The 21,904-nt window shown below is 40.2% G+C and overlaps 1 protein-coding gene across 2 annotated transcripts in view; it reads right to left on the bottom strand.

Annotated features, from left to right (window-relative positions):
• The window catches only part of MARCHF1 (membrane associated ring-CH-type finger 1), a 479,517-nt gene that overhangs the window by 66,363 nt on the left and 391,250 nt on the right, over positions 1–21,904 (bottom strand). For both annotated transcript variants that reach the window (XM_090036253.1, XM_090036254.1), the window contains exon 6: positions 20,530–20,580. In XM_090036253.1, coding sequence (XP_089892379.1) covers positions 20,530–20,580 — 51 coding nt within the window. The remainder of the gene's footprint in view (positions 1–20,529; positions 20,581–21,904) is intronic.

Genomic DNA, 21,904 nt, shown 5'->3' with positions numbered 1-21,904 from the left:
AAGAAACAATGATCTCAAGATGCAGCAAAGGAAGTTTAGGTTAGATATTAGGAAGAATTTTATCACTAATAGGATAGTAAAACACTAGAACAGGTTACCCAGAGAGGTGGTGGAATTTCCATTCTTGGAGGTTTTTAAGATCGAACTAGACAAAGCTTTGGATGGGATGAGCTAGTTGGGGATGGTCCTGCTTTGAGCAGGGGGTTGACCTACTGTGGTCCCTTCCAACCCTCATTTTTTATGATTGTATGATTCTATGTGAGGATGCCTATAATTACAGTGCATTGGAGTAGACTCGATTAATCAAGTCTGCTGGAGTGTGGTAATTACTGTACTCCAGCAGACTCCAGTGTCTTGTGTATCAGCATCCTTGCACTTTAAAATCGCTGCCATTTTGAAGTGTGGGGGCACTGATAAATGAGATGCTCTGGGTACTTTAATTAGAATGGCTCCCAGATCCGCTCTAATTGAAGCCCTTCCTCCTGGAGCGCATGTATAAATGCCCAAATATTCCTCCCACTTCTTTTTCTTCCTACCTGGAACACACAGTTTTTCTTGTATTGGAATATAAGTTTATGGGAACTAGAGAATTTACCTGAATCAGTGACTTGACACAGTCAGGTCACAACTCTAGTGTGTCTGTCAACATAAGAGAAGACCAAAGTGCTGACAAACATGATCAAAAGATAAAATTATTTACATTAACTTGCCTTGTCTTCGGTACTGAATGCGGAACAACCTCACTGCCTTGCTATTTTAATAGACTAAAGTTCACTATCTTATTTGACACTTATTTTGTATCCTAATGAGAGCTTATTTTGAAAGCTCTCATTAGGAAATACTTCAAAAAATGCTTGAGAGCTCTGAAAATTCAAATGAAGTATGGATCTGCCTTCTAACCAGTAAGGAACATAGAAAAAAATATTACATAGCCTGTCTCCAGCAGCAGCAGCTTCTGTCATGGGGCAATGCACTGGACAGGATGCCTTCTAAGCCAGAACCAATGTAGCCAGGGCTGTGGGGACAGGCTAACTCAGCTGGACTCACAGGCACTATCATTCTGCAAATGCTAATAGCTGTCCCCAAGGATAGCATAGATATGCTGCTTCCAATTTTGAAAGCAGCCATGAACAGCAAATCTTTTTTAAACTGTGCAACTGGTCAGGTTGATCATCTATCATACAGTCACTCTCAGACCCTCCTATTTGGCTAAGTCCTATGTGGATCTTCAATCTCGGCATCATGCCCCAGCTCTTGGGATATTTTTCTTACGGGCATAACAGTTTGGAGAGCAGATTGTTCAAGAATGAGGAGGGAAGTAAACAGCATCTTTTCAAGGACTTTAGGAGCTTATTTTCCCCCAGAGAAAAAGGAGAACAGGATAAAAATATGGATATTGTGGATCTCAGCACTTCTCCGGAGGCTGTGAGTGACAACGGCTTTTTGCATCTTCAGTCATGTTGCTCATCTCACTGGACTAAACTATAGCTCTGGACACCATCCTAAGTGATGGATAAATGACCCTGGTAAGATCAATCCTGGGAGTCACTGGGCCACAAATCTCCCTCTACCCTAATCCCTTCCATACACACCCTGATTTGTTTCATATATCTTGAGAAAGAGTTAAAATGGTTATAAAATCATAATTTCACCTCAGGCCAGGGAGCAAGCATGAAAAGGATTAGACCAACAGATCTAATTCTGGTAAATTTCTAGGAAGGAGAAAATGAGATTATATGAAAACCACCTGTTGTCTCAACAACAGTGTATTTACTACTCTGAGAACCATAAAATATAGTCGCTGTACAAAGAAAAGCAGAGGATCTTATCCTACAAACTGTCTCCCCACGACATAGCCATTTTCTTCACTGTGATTTCTGTAAGCAAAGCATAAGGAGACCACTGAGCTTTATAAGGATGTATAATGCCTTTAGCCTGATTCTGCTCTCAGCCAGAATGAGGTAAACCAAAAAGAACAGCAAATAAATCAGTGGAGCTTTGTTGGTCTGTATTGCTTGTATCATCTGGCCATGTAGGCTGGATGAGTGGCATGAGGCTGGTCCATGGTTTAGATTTGGCATGCAGGATTAAGCTGTGGGCCTGATCTGTCTTGAGGGGCTGTTTCATCTGGCCCAGAGGTCTGAAAATGTGGTGGCAGGATGAGCAGCAGCAGTGTTAATTAACACCACCACTGCTCCCCCACTGCCAAATTTCCAGACCTGCAGGGAGCTTCCAAGGCCAAATCACACGGCTCCATGGGCTGTATCTTGGTCACCCCTGGCCTATATCAGTGTGAATGAGAGGAAAATCACAATTGGTAACTTCAAGAATGTTAAATCAGGCACAGAGAAAATGTCAAATGTTGGCAATAAAGGAAAAACAATTAATAAAAATGGTTTCTATTTTCTAACCTGATCTAGTGGCAGATGTCATGGCATTACTTCTCTTAGTGGTGATTACACAACTGGTTGCAATAGCTGATGCTTAACTGTTGAATATCTGTGGTTGAGTTGTTTATAATGAGTAGAAAGAGAGCAATATGTTGTCTTTCTTTTATCTTATTCTACATGTAATTCAATATTACTGTGGGTAATAGCCATTCTTAAAAGGCACTAACAGGGCTTTTCTTTTCGCTTCCCCTGGAGGAGTGGGGGAGGGATTACTATTATTCCAACATGTAGTTCTGTTTGAAAGACTTCTCTGAAAGTTTCAAAACATTTTTTAATCTGCTGAGCATCTTGCAATCACATGATGCTCTAATCTCTTCCCCCCTTATGCATACATCAAAAATCTGTCTTCTGTTCCTTTGTTTGATCTGTTGGACTACCCAGGATGCAGATTAAGGAAGTTCCCATATTTGGAGGTATAAAAAAAATGAAAGAGCATATTTGAACAATGCTACTATGGTTTCTGTTCAAGGTCTTCTATTTTAAAAAAAGAAGGAAAGACAGAGACTTTGATGCCTTGGATCAAAGTGCTTACCACAATTTAGGAAATAAATCTGGCAGAGGAGCTATCTGATGATGCAAGATGTCAGAAAAGTGGGGTCACCATATTTTTAAAGAGAGCACAATATGTCTCGGATTGATGTGATTCTGTATGGGTTGGTCCACTTGGATGCCTTTTAGGATTGAGGCCTTAAATTTTCCATATGGATCACCATATGGAAAGTAAATTCTTCAAAAAGGGAAGAACATTCCTTCACAATCCTGCTTGGAAAAAAAGATGTATTACATAGTTCAAACAATTTAAGCATCATAATTACTCTGAGCTCATCAGGACTGCTTGAGATAAGACTTTGTATGTAGTATTATAGCTCATATATTACTTTTTCTGTATACATTGACACATAAAACTAGACTACATGGATCTACATGTAGACTACAACTAGACTACATGTAACATACCTTTGCATGCATGTGTGTGTAGTCTATGAAATATATCATATCAAACATGTGCACACACAGTCTTTCTAAGGTAGTCCAACAGATCAAACAAAGAAAGAGGACAAAATTTTGATGCATACACACTTGTAGATTTAAGATAAACTTCTGGTAAGCAGAAAGCAAAATCTGAACAGCAGAATACCTAATATTTTTCTTCTATATACTTCATTTTATTATAGCAGCATTTTAAAAACAGGTCAAGTGTATCCAGCTATACATGGAAAATGCATTATTTTATACTAGCTCCTAAAGCCAAGGCATATTTAATGCAGTTTTATTTAGAAGTTCAAATATTAGGCAGACTTAGGAAAACAAATGCTGTTGTCATGAACTTTATCAGCTTATTGCAAATATACAATACATTCTACAAACACCCATGGCATATTCTCTAGACAAAAAAGTCAAATATTTACATCTGGTAGAAAAGCAAACTGCCATAATATGAATGTTCCTGGATTTAATTTTAACTCATGCCTTCAAATCCTTTATTAATGTTTTTAGGAATAGCCTATTTTCTAAAAAACTTGCTTACTCAATATTGGATTTTTGGAGTTATGGAGGTTTAATAAGAGCTGACCCTGGGTCTACTTTTTACTGTTGATATTAATGGCTCTGTTTATCAGGCAATGGTGTCATTTAGATGACTAAAATAACATTTACCCTCTAATAAATTTTAATGTTGGCTCTGTAAAGACTATATTATTCCTTGTAGGCACAGCTTTTGAGGAATTATGACATTTTAAATTTTATGGAGGGTGGGGGGTGTTTAAGTTGTGATGCTACACAGGTATAGGATAGGACATCTCTGCCTCTGATCAGAGGAACTATAGGCCATGTTAGGCATCACTTCTTATTCCTAATTCTCGTTAAAGTTAACCAGAAGTTATGCTTTAAATAAAAGGGTGGAACAATATGGCCCATTGACATGACATGGTAATCTAGAGGAGGACTGCAATTTCAGGACTAGCTTGGGAGAGACTAGTAAAATTAACAAACGAGAACCATTGGCATCTGCAAACTACTGCTATTCCAGGCTAATGTGGGGCTAGATATTGCAAGTTATAATCCAGTCTTAAAAGTAGTACTTTCATACAACAGTCCTGCCACAGTGCTATCAATGAAAGAGTATAAGTGTAGGTTTGTTTTTTAAAAAAGCACACTTACAGTTTTGTAAACAAAACATGTTTTTCTGCCTGAAACCTAAGTTGCCAGGTTTTGTATCTGAATATGTGTTACTGCACATTCTTGATAGCCATGTTGTTGAAAACATGCACTGTTTGAATCTACAGGAAAAAGGCATTGTACGTGGCAACCTGAGTTTTGCTTCTGTCGAATACACCAGGCACTTACATTGAAAGATAACATTTTTCATACATGTACCTCAGGGTGTTATGGAGATGGAAAACTAAGAAAATCAAAACCCATCTTTTTCAGTATTCAGTTTTGATTGAAGAAAGGAATGGATCTCCATACTTCTAACTTTAAATGAATAAAAGAGTGTATAACCCATGGGGAAAAATACCTGTGAACGCTGTATCATAATTTTATAAAATTCCTTTGACAGTGAACAGTGTGTAGCTGCTTATACCATCAACCATCATAAACATTCTCCTAAAACAGTATCTTGGTTAGAAAAAATTCAAAACAGTAAATCAAGTAAGGACTAAGGCTAAATATCTGAGGTCAGTATTTGGCATCTTTAATATTAGTCATTAATCCAGCTATTCAACTGGTATCTCTACCAAATTTTCAGTGCTTCTTTAACATATACATCATTTTTTGAAAAAAGACAGACTAGATAAATGTTTGGAGATCTATATGGTAGATGGGGTTAAAGCTACACCAAAGGTACACCAAAGACAATCTCTCTCTCTCTCTCTGTATATTTAGTGGTAATATTCTTCACATTATAAATTAGGCCAATGTCGACTATTGCACTAATCTTTCAAAAATAACAGTTTTCTTCTTCCCACTGTGATTTGACTGAGTTTCATAGGATAGACCCTTTGCAGACTCCCAAATAAAATATATTCTACCACCTGCACTAGGCTTTTGAAAAGCCATTGAACCAAAACAAAATCAGACAATTTACTTCAAGTCTGAATTTCCCTTCATTGGAAAATAAGCACATCAGGGAATTTTAAGACTTGCAGCATCAAGGGCATACAGCTTCTTTCACCAAGGAGCTCTCAAATCATAGTTAACATGCAGAAAGATAATTATAATGCATTAAAGGCATTTCTCCCAAGTACAACTAGGCAATCTCACAAACACATATATAAACATATCCTCAGGGATTATATTTCAAACACAGGACTTGTTCCACTGGATAACCATAGTGGAAAGGAATGAATCCACCAGATCCTTTTCGTATTATCAACTGTTCTAAGTTATTCACACATATACAAAGACATAAAACATTCAAGGAGAAAAGATACTAGGTGGAGAGAAATACTTTATCCACTGATAGGAGGCTAGTGAAATAGAGAGGCATTTTATTCATCCGCTCATAAAGAATACCTATGCTAGGATCTTGCCACCCTTATTATCATTTTCAAAAACATTACATAATCAAAAGTCTCTCTCTCTGTGTCTTACACATGCACACACACATGAACTACAAGGCAGAGAAAAAATAATAAATCAAATCAGCATCACTATACCCTGCATATATTCAATTATTCACACTCTTCTTATTCTTATTTATTTGTATTGTGGTAGTATCTCAAGGCCATAATCAAGAATCAGGGTTGCATTGTACTAGCAAATCTACATATTTGAAAGAAAATGACAGTCCCCGGCTTAAAGAGTTTACACTCTATTATTGTAGACTTGTAGAAACAACGTTCTTGCTGCCAGCAATGCACAAAGCACAAAGCACCCCAACCTTTTCTTTTTTTCCTAGCTCCACAAGCATCATATCTATATATTTCAAAACCAATAATTCTTTTATCATCCTAGCCCTTTGACAGGTATGGACACAAGTTATTGTGAAAGAAGCTACAGTATGGATTTACAGCACGTCAGCTATAATACAGCTTCTCAGTGACTGCCCACAGTCTTTTGCCCTTCAACATATGTGAGGTATCTTACACCTCAATGGAAGTGCAGTGAATGAAATTCCCATACACTTCAAGGGTACTGGGATTTCCCCAGTGTATTTTCCCCAAAAAGCAAACCAAGAGAGAGACCTTTCTAGTTGTAAAATAGTATCCTAAATTACACTGAGGTAAAGCAAGCACTTGCTTGCCTTAAGCCGAATTTCACAGCTTGAGAGTTATCTCATGTCATTGCTAAGGATACACTTTTCATGCTAGTGAAACCTTCTTTGTAAGCCTACTCTTTCCACAAGTCAGAAATTATATTGCTCGCAGGGCATGATCAGCCACTGAGAGTTTGCTTGTTTGTTGTAATGTAACTCAATACCCTGCTCAAAAAGTTGGTGGGTGAAGTTCTGTGGACCTGCCTAAAATGCTATTTTTCTTTACCAGTTTGCTTCTACATTTTCAGTTAAATTCAGGAAATTAATCTCTGCCTCCACATAAACTCAGTTGTTGCTTAGTAATGCACCTCTAGCCTCCTAATGACGATTACTAGAAATAATACTAATCTTCTTTCCTCTAATTTCCTGTGCCCTTGTATCACCTAAATAAATTGGCAGATAATCTTTTCAGTGGATCATATTTAAAGGGATCTCAACAATTCAGCTGTTGCTTAAACCAACTCTCCATAAAATGAACAAGCACAGTAACTAATATACTTAAATCAAAAGTAGTTGTGGACATGAGAGAGGAGAGAATGAACTATGTCTACACTAGAAAGTTTTACTGGTAGAACATTTATAAGTTTACTGCTTCCCACATTGCTTGGATGTTAGGGCACATGTACATTTGGTTGTTTTTGCTGGTACCAAGCACAGTATTGCTAATCCCACTGTGTCAGAAATCATGAGACAAACTCTTAAAAATCAAGAGATTTGGAATGTAAATCATGAAATGCTAGTGTGTGTGTGTGTGTGTGTGTGTGTGTGTGTGTGTGTGTGTGTGTGTTGGGGGCGTTATTTGTGAAGATGTTGGGGGCTGTGGATGTGGATGTGTATGGGGAGTTTGGAGCACAGAGAGAGGGGTCCCCGCACACCCTGGCAAAATCCAGGGTACTGTGGGTCAGGAGTGAGGGGCAGCAGCAGGGCTGGGGGGCCTATGGGTCGGAAGTGAGGGGTAGACACACACACACGCACACGCACACACAGAGTCGCCCATAGCTCTGTTGCATGACTCACCCTGGCCCCGGGGTCCCAATCACCCCAGCCCTTGCCCCACTCCTTCCCTCACCTCCGGCAGTATCAGTGGCGCTTCTGTCAGGAGGTGCACTGCCAATCTCAGGGGGTGCATGTGCACCGCTGTGTACCCTCTATACATTGCCAATGCCTTAGGGCCATGAGGCAACACTGTGCCTTGTGGAATATTTTTTAAGTGTATGGTAGATTATATTTCCCATACTCCTGTTCTTTTCTCAGCCACAAAATTTCTTCCATTCAATAATTTTCACTTTAAAAAAAAAAAGATTCTTGTAGTTCCTAATATTGCTGTTTAATCTCTGCCAGCCTGTCATCAAAACATGGATTCCGCACAGACCAATGGAAGCTTTAAATCCATTTTATAAATGTGGTTTGTTGCTCTTTTCTGTCTGTAGAACTTCAACAACGACAGGCGCTGACAGATGTGCAGGCCCCTGCTCTAACTCACAGCACTTACATAAAGTGCCATGAGTTAGAGCACCCTGCCCCCAACCCAACCAACATTTACTGTTGTGTCGGGTGTTAGGATGGAGTTCAAGCCTGCCTGCAGCTGAGGAGCTACCTCTCTCCCCCAGCTCTGCTGTCTCGTCCCAGCTCTGGGGCTGCCTGCAGGAAGAGAGGAAGGAAGGGGAGAGAGCTGTGGGCTGGTGTTTGCCTGGCCTGAGCTGCAAGGTGGGCTGTTAGGTGTGTGTGTGTGTGTGGGGGGGGCTCTAATTCACCTGCCCCCTCTACAGCTCAGACCAGGCAAACCCCAGCCAGTAGCTTGCTCCTCCTCCCTTCTTCCCCTTCCTGAAGACAGCCCTAGGGGTGGGGTTGGGTTCCATTAGCACAGCCCTAATCATGCTACAAATGAATTCTAGGGAACACAAGCTCCCTAAGGCACTCCAAAGTGCAGCACCTTCATCTGATCCCTCATTTGCTGAAAGTTAACTTGTCAGGCAATCATGTACTTTAAAATCACTCTGCAGCTGTGTATGTGTGTCACAGCATGGTACAGTGCTTCCAGGGGGCTGATCATGCTACAAATGTAACTTCTGTCTGCACCCTATGCCTACCACTGTCACGGGGACTAGATATTTTGTGATGAATGTGAAGATGCAGGGGAAGCAACCCACAAAGAAATGATTTCATAGACATCAGGGCTGGAAGAGACCTCGGGAGATCATCGAGTCCAGCCCCCTGCCCAAAGGGCAGGAAGTCAGCTGGGGTCATAGGATCCCAGCAAGATAAGCATCCAATTTACTCTTGAAGGTGTTCAATGTAGGTGCTTGAACCACCTCTGATGGCAGGCTGTTCCACACCTTGGGGGCTCAGACAGTAAAGAAATTCTTCCTTATGTCCAGCCTGAAATGGTCTTGCAGGAGTTTGTGACCGTTCGACCTAGTCATCCCTTGGGACGCTCTGGTGAACAAACATTCCCCCAGATCCTGGTGGTCACCCCTGATAAACTTACAGGTGGCCATCAGATCACCCCTGAGTCTATGCTTTTCCAGGCTAAAGAGTCCCATGTCTCTCAGCCTGTCATCGTAAGATCTGTTTTCCTGACCTCTGATCATGTGCATGGCTCTCCTCTGGACTCTCTCAAGCTTCTCCACATCCTTTCTGAATTGTGGAGCCCAAAACTGGACACAGTACTCCAGCTGTGGCCTCACCAAGGCCGAGTACAAGGGGAGAATGACATCCTGGGATTTGCTCGAGAAGCATCTATGGATACAAGCCAGCGTTTTGGTGGCTTTATTAGCCGCAGCATCGCATTGCAGGCTCATGTTCATCTTGTGGTCAATGATGACCCCCAAGTCTTTTTCTTCTGTAGTGCTATCCAATGTAGCACTGCTGAGCCTATAAGGATGCTGCAGGTTTTTCCTCCCAAGGTGGAGAACCTTGCATTTTTCGGTGTTAAACACCATCAGGTTCTCATCTGCCCATTTGCTGAGCCTGTCCAGGTCAGCCTGGATCACCCGCCTATCTTCTGGCGTGGATGCTTTGCCCCAAAGTTTGGTGTCATCGGCAAACTTGGCCAGTCCACTCCTGACTCCAATGTCCACATCGTTAATGAAGATGTTGAACAGTATGGGTCCCAGGACAGAGCCTTGAGGGACCCCACTGGTCACAGGGCACCATGATGAGTGACTGCCATCAATCACAACCCTCTGGGTCTGACCACAGAGCCAATTTCCCAGCCAGTGGATCGTGGTGGAACCAAGGCCACAACTGGCCAGTTTGGCCAAGAGGTGATCATGGGATACCAGATCAAAAGCTTTTTTGAAGTCAAGATATATGACATCAATCTCTTCTCCCTCGTCCAGGTGATAGGTCACCTGGTCGTAGAAGGAAATGAGATTGGTCAAACAAGACCTACCTGCAACAAACCTGTGCTGGCTATCCCTTAGGATGTTAGCCTGGGCCAGTCCATCAAGGATGGCCTCCTTAATAAACTTTTCTAAGATCTTCCCCAGGATAGAAGTCAGGCTAATGGGCCTGTAGTTGGCCAGATCCATTCTCCTCCCTTTCTTGCAGATCGGCACCACATTGGCCTTCTTCCGGTCTTCGGGCACTACACCAGAGCACCAGGAGTTTTCAAAGATCCATGCCAGGGGCTGGGCTATGATGCTCACCAGCTCCTTGAGTACCCTGGGGTGCAGATTGTCAGGGGCAGCTGACTTGAAGGTATCCAGCTTCTCAAGGTGTTCCTTCACAAGGTCAGCATTTATGGAGGGCATGGGTGTCCCGTGGGACTGATGAAAGACTGACGCAAAGTACCTATTTAATAGGTTGGCTTTTTCCTGGGCGTCAGTTGTCAGTTGCCCCATCTGGTTTAGCAGGGGTCCAACATTGCCCTTGCTTTTCCTCCGGCTCCCCACATTTCTGAAAAAGGACTTTTTATTGTCCTTGATGCTTGAAGCTAGTTGGAGTTCAGCTGCAGCCTTGGGCTTTCGTGGTTTGGTCCCTGCAGGACCGGACCAGCGCGGAGTAATCCTTCTTGGAGGTGAATCCCATCCTCCATCCTTTGTAGGCTTTCCTTTTTAGCCATAGGAGGTCCACTAGGTCCCTGGAGAGCCAGGAGGGCTGCTGTGCCTTCTTGCTGCCTTTCCTCCGTGTTGGAATAGATTTAGCTTGTGCATTGAGGATCGCTTCCTTGAGAAGCAACCACTCTTCTTGAACTCCCATCTCCCTGGGGTCATGGTCCCTGAGGGCCTGACCGACAAGCCTCTTGAGCTTGTCAAAGTTGGCTTTTCTGAAGTCAAGGACTTCTGTGTTGCTGACTGACTTGCCAGCTTTATGGCGGATGGTGAAGGTGATCAGCTCGTGGTCGCTGTCACCCAGCTTCCCATCGATCACTAGGTCACTGATTAGGTCATCCCCCCGTAGCCAGTACCAGGTCGAGTAGCGCTTCACCTCTCATTGGCCCATAGACTTCTTGAGTCAGGTAGAGGTCATCCACACATGAGAGAAAGCTATGATGCAGACAGTGCATAAAAATCAAAATCCTGCATGTATTTTCTGACTATTCCAAACATGGTAGAATAGTCCAAGAAGCAAAGAAAGGCAGGGCCCCATTATGAAACAGACCTAGGATGATCAGCAGCAGGAACAGAAATTTCAGATGAGGAAGGCCACGTTCCTGGAGTTGTGTGGATATCCCTCTTCCTCTTCTATAGTGCTTTAGTGCAGGGAAACCAGAAAGGATTGATTCAATTTTGTGTCTGTGAAGGCAAGTAATAGTGCAAAAAATGCACTTGGTAGGTTGAAACAGCACTGTCAATAACTCATGACAAGGCTAGGTCTCTGCAAGGCAAGTATTATTGCTGTGCCTCCTGTCTGTTGTGCTTTATGCAATATTTTGTGAAGCAAAGGGCAAAATCTATAATCAGTAGGATGGAGGTATGGAGAGCAAAATATGTTTGCTGATTTTGAATGGCCAAATACAAGAGCAACTAAAAGAGTCCATCACCTTAGTTTCTCTTAAAGAAGGACTTAAAGGATCCTTTTAAGAGTCTGCCAAGAGAGTCCCCCTGTGCTGCTTTTGTGAATGTGTTTGTATTCTTGGCTTGAATACAAATGAAAAGTTAGGGGTGGCAATTAGCCTGTGACTCTTCTATTTTTTTTAGGCATAATAGGTGTACATACATTATATATATTTTTAAGACTAAAATTGCATTAAAAGGTAATAAAAAGTGAACATACTTAACCAACATTAGGCTTTGAGGCTTAATGGCATTTATGAACCCTTAATTATGCTTATTAAAATGGCTAACTACAGCTGATTGATGCCCAATTCCATATTAATCACAGGCAAATGTGTGGACAGTTATTATACTTTTTGTTTTTCATTAGTGCACAGGATAAAGCTTCAGACAGTGCTAATGTTTGGGAGAAGTTATGGTCCGCTAAATGCTAAATTGTCCATGTAATCAAAGGCTGTTAGAGGACAGGGGTCTTCAGGTATTTTGCAACCATGTTAATTGTTCCAAGAGTAGCTAAAAAACATCTGGGTGCATTTCACGATGACCTTCTATTGTCTGTCTTGTGTCAAGCATGTGATCCCTCCTATGCCTATTCTTCTGACTGATCTCTGAATATAGGCAGAAACACTGTTAGATTGGCAAGTTTGGAAAAAAGGAAAAGATAAGTATTATACCTCCCTAACTTTTTTTCTTAAAAAGAACTTTCTAAAAATAGGCAGAGGGTCTCAGACTTCCTCCAGGACTCAGTGTTGGCACCAGCCATAACATGGCATGCTGATACAAACCTGTACCTACAATGCGTTAGAGCATGGTTGCGTGGGCTGCTTGGTATCCTGAGATTTAGGTGTTGGGCTGCCAGCAGTACTGTTAAACTCACTGTGACATGTGGCTGAAATATCACTGCTAAGGGCAATAAAAAGACAGAGAAAGCGGCTGCTTGAAGCAGCTTGAGATTGTTCTTGCCAGCGTGGTGCCAGGCCGTTCATAGTGATAGTGGCCACAGCACCAGTTATGGAAGTGATAAGGGTAGGTGTACAAAGGGGAAAGAAACAATACTACTCTTTTTAGAAATGTCTAGGAAAAGTTCAGAGGATATATTCTGGAAAACTTCGCCATTAAGATTGTTGCCGAGGCCAGAAAGGGCATTTGTGTTTGGATAAACAGAAGGCCTCCACAAGAAGGTTTATGCCGCTGCCTAGCATCACAAGCCAAAGAAAAGTGAATCCTGCTGAGCCAATAGCAAGGTCTCTGCATCTTTTCTCTACCTCTATCCAAGCGCAGCAGGAGAGTGATTCATTTTCAGCTTGGTTGATTGGACTTAAAAACCAAAAGCATTGTCTTTTCCAATGTTTCCTTTGCGTGTTTGCTTTACAACTGTACTCTTTAAAATCAGACTCTTTGGCTAGTTACTGAATTTTTAGATTTCCTATAGTTATTTTATTGTCATGCTTGGGTCCTGGTTTCAGTGCATTTCTAGTAATGCTTACAATGTGTTCATTTTTTACTAGGTTAGTATTTTGTGAGAGCAGGAACTCTAGCTGCCAAAACATGACTACTACTAAATGATTCTAACATATTCTTATTTTTTATGTCATACACATTTTGAAAATTCATTCCCTTGTTTTTTTCACTTCATAAGCAGTCATTATTTTGAAAGGGATGGGAGTGACAGGAGGGGGGCAGTTTTCAGGCCCTTCACACAAAATAAAATAATAAAGCTCTGCATTAAAAAAATTACCTGAGCTGTTTTCTCTTTCCAGGTTTCACCTCTTGGCTTATGCGGGTCTGGATAGGGGCCATCTGACGCTAAAAATACTTCTGGCCCTATGAGGAGTCTGTACTTCCCCAAGGAGCTTACTCTCACTGGACACTGTTGAGGCTCCTTATTCTGAATTTCACAGGTATCCATTGTCATATTTATAGCAATGGCAGGGTCCTCACCAAATGTGAAATTGGAGGTCATCACAAAAGTGACACACAGGAGGATGACCACAGATTTTCTGCTGGCCTCCCCAGCCTTCTGGTACAATTATTATAGCTCCTTTGCCATCGTCCAGTACCGCCTCTGTTCCTCATGTGCCATTTGCAGTATCCACACAAACATCTTTATCCTTGAGATGAACCCACAGTTGGGCTTGTGCCATCTTCTCTTACCATAATTAGAGACCTTGACTCTTTCCTCATCATAGCAGTGGCAGGAGAGAGAGACAGAGCTCTACCTTTGTACAGCCCACCTGGTTGCAAAGATACGACAATAGCGGTGCTTAAAAAGATCAAAAGCATTGTAAGCTTTTTCAGAGCTGGGGGTGGAAGGTAGAAATTATACTGACTATTGGAGTAAGGGGAAAGGGAAAGGGGACAGGGAGTTTTACCTGTCCATGAAAAATAGTGATAGCTAGTAGAGCACAGCTTTGGATTATTACAAGTAATCCAGCATTCCCAGTGGTACTTTGCCTGTGGAAGTGCATCAGTAGATCTGTGTTACTCAGGGAGGTGGGGTAATTTTTGCAACCAAATTTGGTGGCATGAATCAATTTTGGGTGTAGATGCAAGCAAACAAAAGTCAACTTTTTCCCTAGCAAAATGTTGTAGTGTAGACCAGAGAGAGATGGAAAAACAATTTGCAAGTCAGGGGATCATAGGAAAATAGGGCTGAAAGGGATCTCAGGAGGTCATCTAGTCCAGCTCTGTGCTCAAAGCAGGATCGCTTCCCTGACTAAACCATCCCAGTCAAGCATCTGTCTAACCTGCTCTTGATGATTTCCAGGGATGGAGATTCCACAGCCTTTTCCAATACTTAATTACTCTCATAATCAGAAGGTTCTTCCTACTCTCAAACCTAAATTTCCTCCGCTGCAGCTTAAGGCCATGGCTTAGTCCTGTCCCCTAAACACATGCACAGAAAATAAAGTTTTCTCTCCTCTTTATAATTGCTTTTCAGGTATTTCAAGACTGTTTTTAAATCCTCACTCAGTCTTCTCTTCTTCCGACTAAATAATCCTGGTTCTTTCAGCCTTTCCCTTTAAGCTATGCTACTTAAGCCTCTAATAATTTTTCTTGCTCTCTGCTAAACTCTTTCCAATCTGTCCACATTTTTCTTGAAGTGTGGGGCTCAAAACCGGACACGGTACTGCAGACCTCACCAGTGCTGAATAGAGCAGAAGAAACACTTTCCTTGTTTTGCAAGAGAAACTCTTGTTAATACAACCCATATGTTGTATTTTTTTCTTTTGTTTTTTTGCAATAAGAGCACATTGCTGGCTCACGTTCAGTTCACTGTAACCCTAAGGCCCTTCTCTGTAGCACCACAGCCGAGCCAATCATTCCCCAATCTCTATTTGTATATGAAGTTATTTTGTCCCAAGTGCAGTTATTGTAAATAAACCAGGATCTATAGAACTAAAAAAATTAAGTTGCCTTTATTTTGTAAGTAAAACAAACAGAAAGTCACAATTAGAGAAGAGTTTTTGATGTTTATAGAAGAGTTTATATTGATTTGAAGCATGTCATGGGAAAGAGGATGATGCAATTTCATTAGAGAGAAATCTTGATTAAAGCTTTGGTAGAATGATGACTTTCTTTTTTAACAATTTTTTCATCTTACTGCTTCCAATGCATTTTCTGGTTATTTTGTATTCCTTAATTTTATCTTTCAGTGAAAAATAAATGAAACAACCTTTTTTACATGCAAAAATATGAATCTTGTCATGTCTCTCCAAGGTAGACTTCCTTACTAGGCCACTTTCTATAGAACATATGTCCATTTATTCTGAAAAAGAGTCTATTTTCATTTATAATAGTGACATATTACAATGAAAAAAGCACATAATTGGGCAAATACTTCTTGTAATTAGGCAAAGTTTTGCATTCAAAACATGATGAATAAAGCCACAGTTAAGAGTATTTTCTATCCTCTTCCCCTGAAATATTTTGCAAACTTCTATTCATGACCTTAACCTGTTATCTAGTTGAATTTAGATGTCAAACCCTGCAACACTAACAGATGTGCTCAAAATTAAAATGGGCAATTGTCCAGTAAGTATATCCATTAGATGATGTGTAATCCTTTGCCTGAACCTGGGCATTACTTGAAAGGGGAGTCAGGTAGCTTCAGTTTGTGCTTCCTCTGAATAACTTCATGAAATCTTCCATATTCAAACAACAAATGTCTGAAGTCAAAATGAGATACATTTCTTCAGACATATACAAGTAGTGCACTGAAACAAATTTCAGTGAGGCAGGATGAGTTGAGTCACATTGCATAGGTGATTTACAAGGAGTTCCCTTCCCTCCTATACCAGATGACAGGGGACAAAAAAGCATGTTTAACTTAAGCTTTTTATTCATGCAGGTGGCTGGTAGCAGTAAATATTTAGTAATTCTGACAATATATAGAAAAATCTAGAGTGTTCCTAAATCTCCTTCACATATGCTACAGAACCAAATACTGATCCATTTTACTAATTGACCCTGGTTGGAGAAATTGTTAAGACTCAGGAGTCGTTATTCTTAGCATCCCACAGCAACTTTAATGATTTACAGTTTGAAGCAAGTGAGCTAACTTAGATGGATTTTCATACAGAACCAACCATGGCTGACTGCCAGACAGCAATACTGTAGAGACAGAGATAGGAACTGTGAGAGATCACTGCAGATTAAGAACATTAGTGTCATGTTTGGAATATCCTCTACCTGATTTTCAACAGACCTTTTGCAAAAATGGAATCTCAGGCATAGTTTGTTTAGTTAAGCCTTTGGAGTAATAGAAGCAAATTTTTAAACGGTGATCCTTTCCATCAGAAAGGACACCAAATAAGGAGGGAGAGTTTGAAATGTAGGTGTGCTAAAAAATGGAGATACTAAAAATGAACTGACTTTAATGGTGGTGTTAATTTGTTGCTGTCCCTGGGTACACTGGATAATGCAAGATTACTCTAGAAGTTTTCAACAAAATAACTGGCTATGTCCAGGGTGCTACTAATTCTTTGCAAATTTTAGAAAAAAAATCAAGAGGGAAAGAAAGCGGGTAGATGACCAAAATATTTTGGACAACTGCTATTTCCCCTCCAGCACACTCACCCAGATGCAGCTGATGCTGTGTCTCCACCCTATAAATCTACATAAATTTTAAGATGCATTTTATGCTGTTTCAATTTCTATAAATAGTATGTATGGACATGTACAAAACTTGGCACTATGCCGATAGTTACATGCATTTCCTCCCAGTAACTATGGTTAGCTACTTATTAATTGCTGTCTCTGTTTTTTCTTTAAATATATCTATAATCTGTATAATCAAAAATTGTCACAAACACATATTATGTATTAAAAGTATGTATTAAAAGATCACTACAACTTCTGAGGTCTGGTTTGATTAAAATAGTTCAGTATGAAAATTCTTGTTGTGGATTTTGTGTAATGCTAGCAATGTATTTATAAATTAAACTTTTTTTTGGATTATAAATAGGCAAATTCTTGACAATAGAGAATTCACTTGAAACACTGGGTACCCTGTCAAGTACATTCCAACATATAAAAGTCCTGTTTAGTGAAATACATAAGGTAAGTGGTCAAATAGAATAATATAATTCCACATATAAGCTGGTGACAGAATAAGAAAGGGCATGTCTGGATAATTTTTCACTGCAACAGCCCATCTGTAAGCTGTGTGCACAATTTCTAAAGAGCATCTACAACTCATCTCCACAGAGGTCACATTGAGAGAAATGTTAGAAGCTGGGATGTGATGCTTTAAAGCACATTAAATATATTTCGACAATCCCTCATTGATTGCATTTGACCCTCTTATGCTGGTCCGGGGCTTTGTCACACTTTAAAAGTAACTGTTGCTCATTGACATTGTTAGAATAACAGAAAATAAGTGCAGTGAATTTACATAGGTTTACAGTCCTTTTAATTAACAGGAATCACAATTAGAGACGGACTGAGCCACAATCCCTGGATGCTCCCAGGCCTAGAGATATTAAAATTTTACATTTTGTTCCAGCATGTTATAGAGATAAATTACAATGAAGTGTGAATCTGTATTTCCCCAATATTCAGGAGGCTTTGTAAGTGGGGAACCAGTTTGGGTCCAGCTATAATGATGCAATTAAAATTCACATGTATACCACTGGTTAAATAACACTGAGATTTTGATCAAAACTAAAAACAAAGCACAGACTGACACACATCGTGTTGTATGCTGTGAGAAGTGAGGGATGAGTGGAAACATGAGTGGATCAAAGATTTTGTAAAGGTGGGGAGGGCAGGAACAGCAACTGAGACTACAGGAGTGATGGTATCCCTGTTGTAATCCTTCTTCCCCCTCACCAGGAGAGTCAGACCACAACACAGGAGCTGCAGCTGGGGACTTTTTGCAAGTGCCCTTATCAAGTAAGAATCCTGCCCCCCACTCTTGGCATCCCCTCACCCTCTGTGCTCAGCAGCACCTCAGTAAAGCCCCAGAGCTGCTCCTGCCCTGCTCCAGCTAGGCTCAGCTGGGGTAGGGGCAACAGCAGGCAAGAGTGGAAGAGAGTGCGGGAATGGAAAGGTAATGGAGGTGCCACTGAGTATGGAAGGGATGGGAGAAGGGGAATTCTTACTTCCTTTGGGGATTTAAAAAAGGCCCCTGGCCCAAAGGGGTGCAAATGCAACTATGCCACTGCACTGACTCTGGATCTGCCCCTCAGTGAGAATGAATATAGTCTCACTTTCTATCATGTGAGTTACCTGCCCTTACTCTTATAATTACAAATGTTTTAGTGCATTTAGTACCTTTCACTAGAGCATCTCAAAGCATTTTAGAGGCACTGGTTAAGCTTTACAACTCCCTTGCCCCACCATAATTGCAACTGTTGTCCTTATTTCTTACCACTACATGAAGTAGAAAGTCATAGCAGACTCAGTTAAGGCTGAAGTGCAAGGCTCGGACTTGAATTTTCTGAATTTTACTGACTTGTCTCTCATGACTTGAAGTCATTATACTGTCAGTTTTGGTTTATGATTTTCCCCGGTCATATGACAGTTAAAACCATGGTAAGAAAGGTGCCATGGAATAAGATGAAAAGTGGTATATAACATCATCACACTGTCTTTTAAAACTGATACCTATAACTGCACATTGGATGATTACTGCTTTCAGATACAGTCAGCTTTTGATCTCATTTCATCAGTGTAAATCAAGAGGAAATCCAATAAAATGACTTGAGCTCCTTCAGAAATGCATTACAGTAAATGAGATCAAGGTCAACTCTAATATTTAATAGGTCCTTCACATAGGAAGCACAGGCAGGTGAAAATTCTTTTGGATGCCATTATTGTACTAACTCTGATATAATATGATGTTCACCCCATTCTGCTCCTACTGGGTAAAAACAGGTAAGAATACTTATGCCATGGAATGCAACACACTCCTTGCTGTATTCTTTCTTGTAAAACTGTAATTGAATGCTCATTGAAGTGAATTATACACAGAAGACTACTTAATAGCAGTACCATGGACTACTCAGAGCCTTTTCTTTTGTTGTTATGAAATAGCAGAGATGAGCGTTTTAACCGGTAGTTCTTTGAACTATAATTTAAAAATTACTACTGTGATCTCTTTTTTTTCTTTAAATCAAATGCATCTCTGAGGGTAAAATAGTTTTGGCAGGGTCAGGCCACAGTAAAGCTTCATTAGAGAAGGACTGAGGCCATGATGTTCAGAACTGGACCCAAGTTCAAACCTTGAGGAGCAGGTTTGAGCTTAAATAGTGGCTGGTATTTTGATTTGGATTTTACAAGCATGGAGAAATATTCTCAAGTCCAGGTGTTATTTATATCATTTACATACTTATATAAATTGCACCTGAATCAGGAATGGACAGAAGTGTAGCTAACTTGTGAGAGCTCACACCTAAGGCAGGGGGCTGGTGTGGCATGGCACGGGCACCAAGGCATACAATTTCATAGACATCGTAGACATCAGGGCTGGAAGGGACCTCGGGAGATCATCATGAAATTGAAAGCCCAGAGATCACAAGTTTGAGGCCGTAGCAGAAGATCTCACAAAGTGGCCTGTCAGGTTCCAAAAAACCCACAAATCTGTGAATTCTGCTAAATTCCTTGACACAAGGGCACATAAAAAGAAAGGAACACCCAAGGCAGCAATTATACTACTCTGTTACTGGTTGGTGGGTATAGAGATAATAACCTGTTTGCCTTTAGAGATACTTCAGGTTAGATGTGCACAGACAAAACCTGACCTAATGCAGATCTAACTTATACCAACAGCATTTTATTTCTGATTCTTTCAAGTATAATTCTCTACTGGACATAGTGAAGTTATTCCAACAAAGTTAGTCCAGTAAGTCAGGGAAGTTACTATTTAAGAGTTTGCATTATTTTGTGCCAGTGTAATGCTGATTATATTGGTAGAAATAAGACATCCATCCATGTCCTCTGGCACCAAAACCTTTTGATCTATTCTCATGAACTTTCAATTTTTAACTTGGGTTTCAGCCATATCTGAACAAAATTTACAGGAACAATGTAGGGTCCATAGCTTCATATCTGAAATAGACAGCCCCTTCCATGGCCCCCAAAGTGAAATGGGTTGAGACAGGAGTTTCTTAAAGGATATTCAATGGATAAAAAGAGATTAATCATGTATTTTTAAATGACCTTTATGTTGCAATTAGTGCATTAGACAGCCTAATGTTAAGAACCGGTATATACAAAGAACATGCCAGAATATGGTTATGCGGACAGTGGAGTAAAATGGGACTTTAGTCGCTTGGAATTCTACATGAAAGTAAACAAGTTAATATATTCCGCCTACCTTTGAGATGTTACTTGATCGACTTGCAGAGCGCCCTGGAGATTTGTCATTCTAGAAAACAAAATAAGAGGAATTACTGAATTATATGCAACTCAAACTGTGTGAGCTCAAAAGAAAATGAATATTTTAAGCTTGATTGTGACTGTGTTCAGCTCTATTTTGTGTTAGGCTACACAATGTTTACTGTACAGCAACTCATTAAACAGCTACCAACATTTTGGTATTTCACATACTGGTAAAAGAAGAGAGGAATTAACAACAAGGATTCTGACATGCTGTTCAATATGGCTTCTTCATTTGTTTTTTCATGAATGTCAGTGTGAAGGTCTTTCTGTATGCATCGGTCCTGGGGAGTACTTAGTGTGAACACCATTACCCATGGGGGGACTAAGATTTTTCTTGCACTAATTACTCCGCAAGTTTTAGTCATCTGTTTATGGAGAAGAAATAACATCATGTGTCTTAGGTGAACAACCATATCCTGTTAATAACAATTTGTCAGAGATGTAGTCAAGGCAAATGGTTCGTAAACACCACATGTTAGCAGATTTGTTCGTAAGAGTTTAAGTATGCTTGCAGATCATTAAAAAAGGGGGTTACAATGACTCAATCAATTTGTCAATATTAAATTCTATCCTAACTACAGTATAATAAAATATACCTTTACAAATCTGGATCTCCTTCTAAGGATTTTATTTGGAAGCATGGAGTTTATCAATGTGGAAAAGATACACGTTTAATGGAGGCCATAACCAATGCTTTTCTTATCACTCAGGATGGTAAATTAAAACTGTAGTGTGAAATATGGATATAAAACAGGATTGATTCTGAAAGCTAATTTTTTCTAGAACAGCAGCACTAGGCACCATTCCTGTAGGATCTTTATAGTGTTTACTCTAGAAATAAAGTAGAGCTATTCTCTCTATATCTTGTTTATAACATACCCATCACTGTAGCATGTACTGACAGTATTTTCAGTGAAATATTCATTTAATAAAAATCCTTCTGCCCTTCAGTGTCCTATCTCTCCTTGTCTTTTACTTGAACAGAAAACTGGTAATAGGCATGTCAATTAGAGGTTCATCTCCTATTCAGTTATTAAGCATGCTTACTGTTCATACTGAAATTTCTGTAGCATGGTGTCTACATTACTGAAATGACAAAACACACTACTTTAATCTGTTGAAAATAATTGCAGAAAAACATTTTTCCCCCATTTTTAAAGTAAATTGTGTCCTGACAGTTTATTATGTGTGATCTTCAATTTCAAGCCCAATCCAATATGAATAAAGGGAACTGATTAAAATATATCCTGGCTGTCACCAATCAAACTCACAACACAGCCTCTGGAGGAACCTCCCCATCCCATTTGCCA

This window comes from Crocodylus siamensis, chromosome 2 (assembly GCF_052110815.1).
Source record: "Crocodylus siamensis isolate JL-2025a chromosome 2, ASM5211081v1, whole genome shotgun sequence".
Taxonomy (NCBI): Eukaryota; Metazoa; Chordata; order Crocodylia; family Crocodylidae; genus Crocodylus; species Crocodylus siamensis.
The sequence above is the reverse complement of the archived record's forward strand: the minus strand, read 5'-3'. Positions and strand labels throughout refer to the sequence as shown.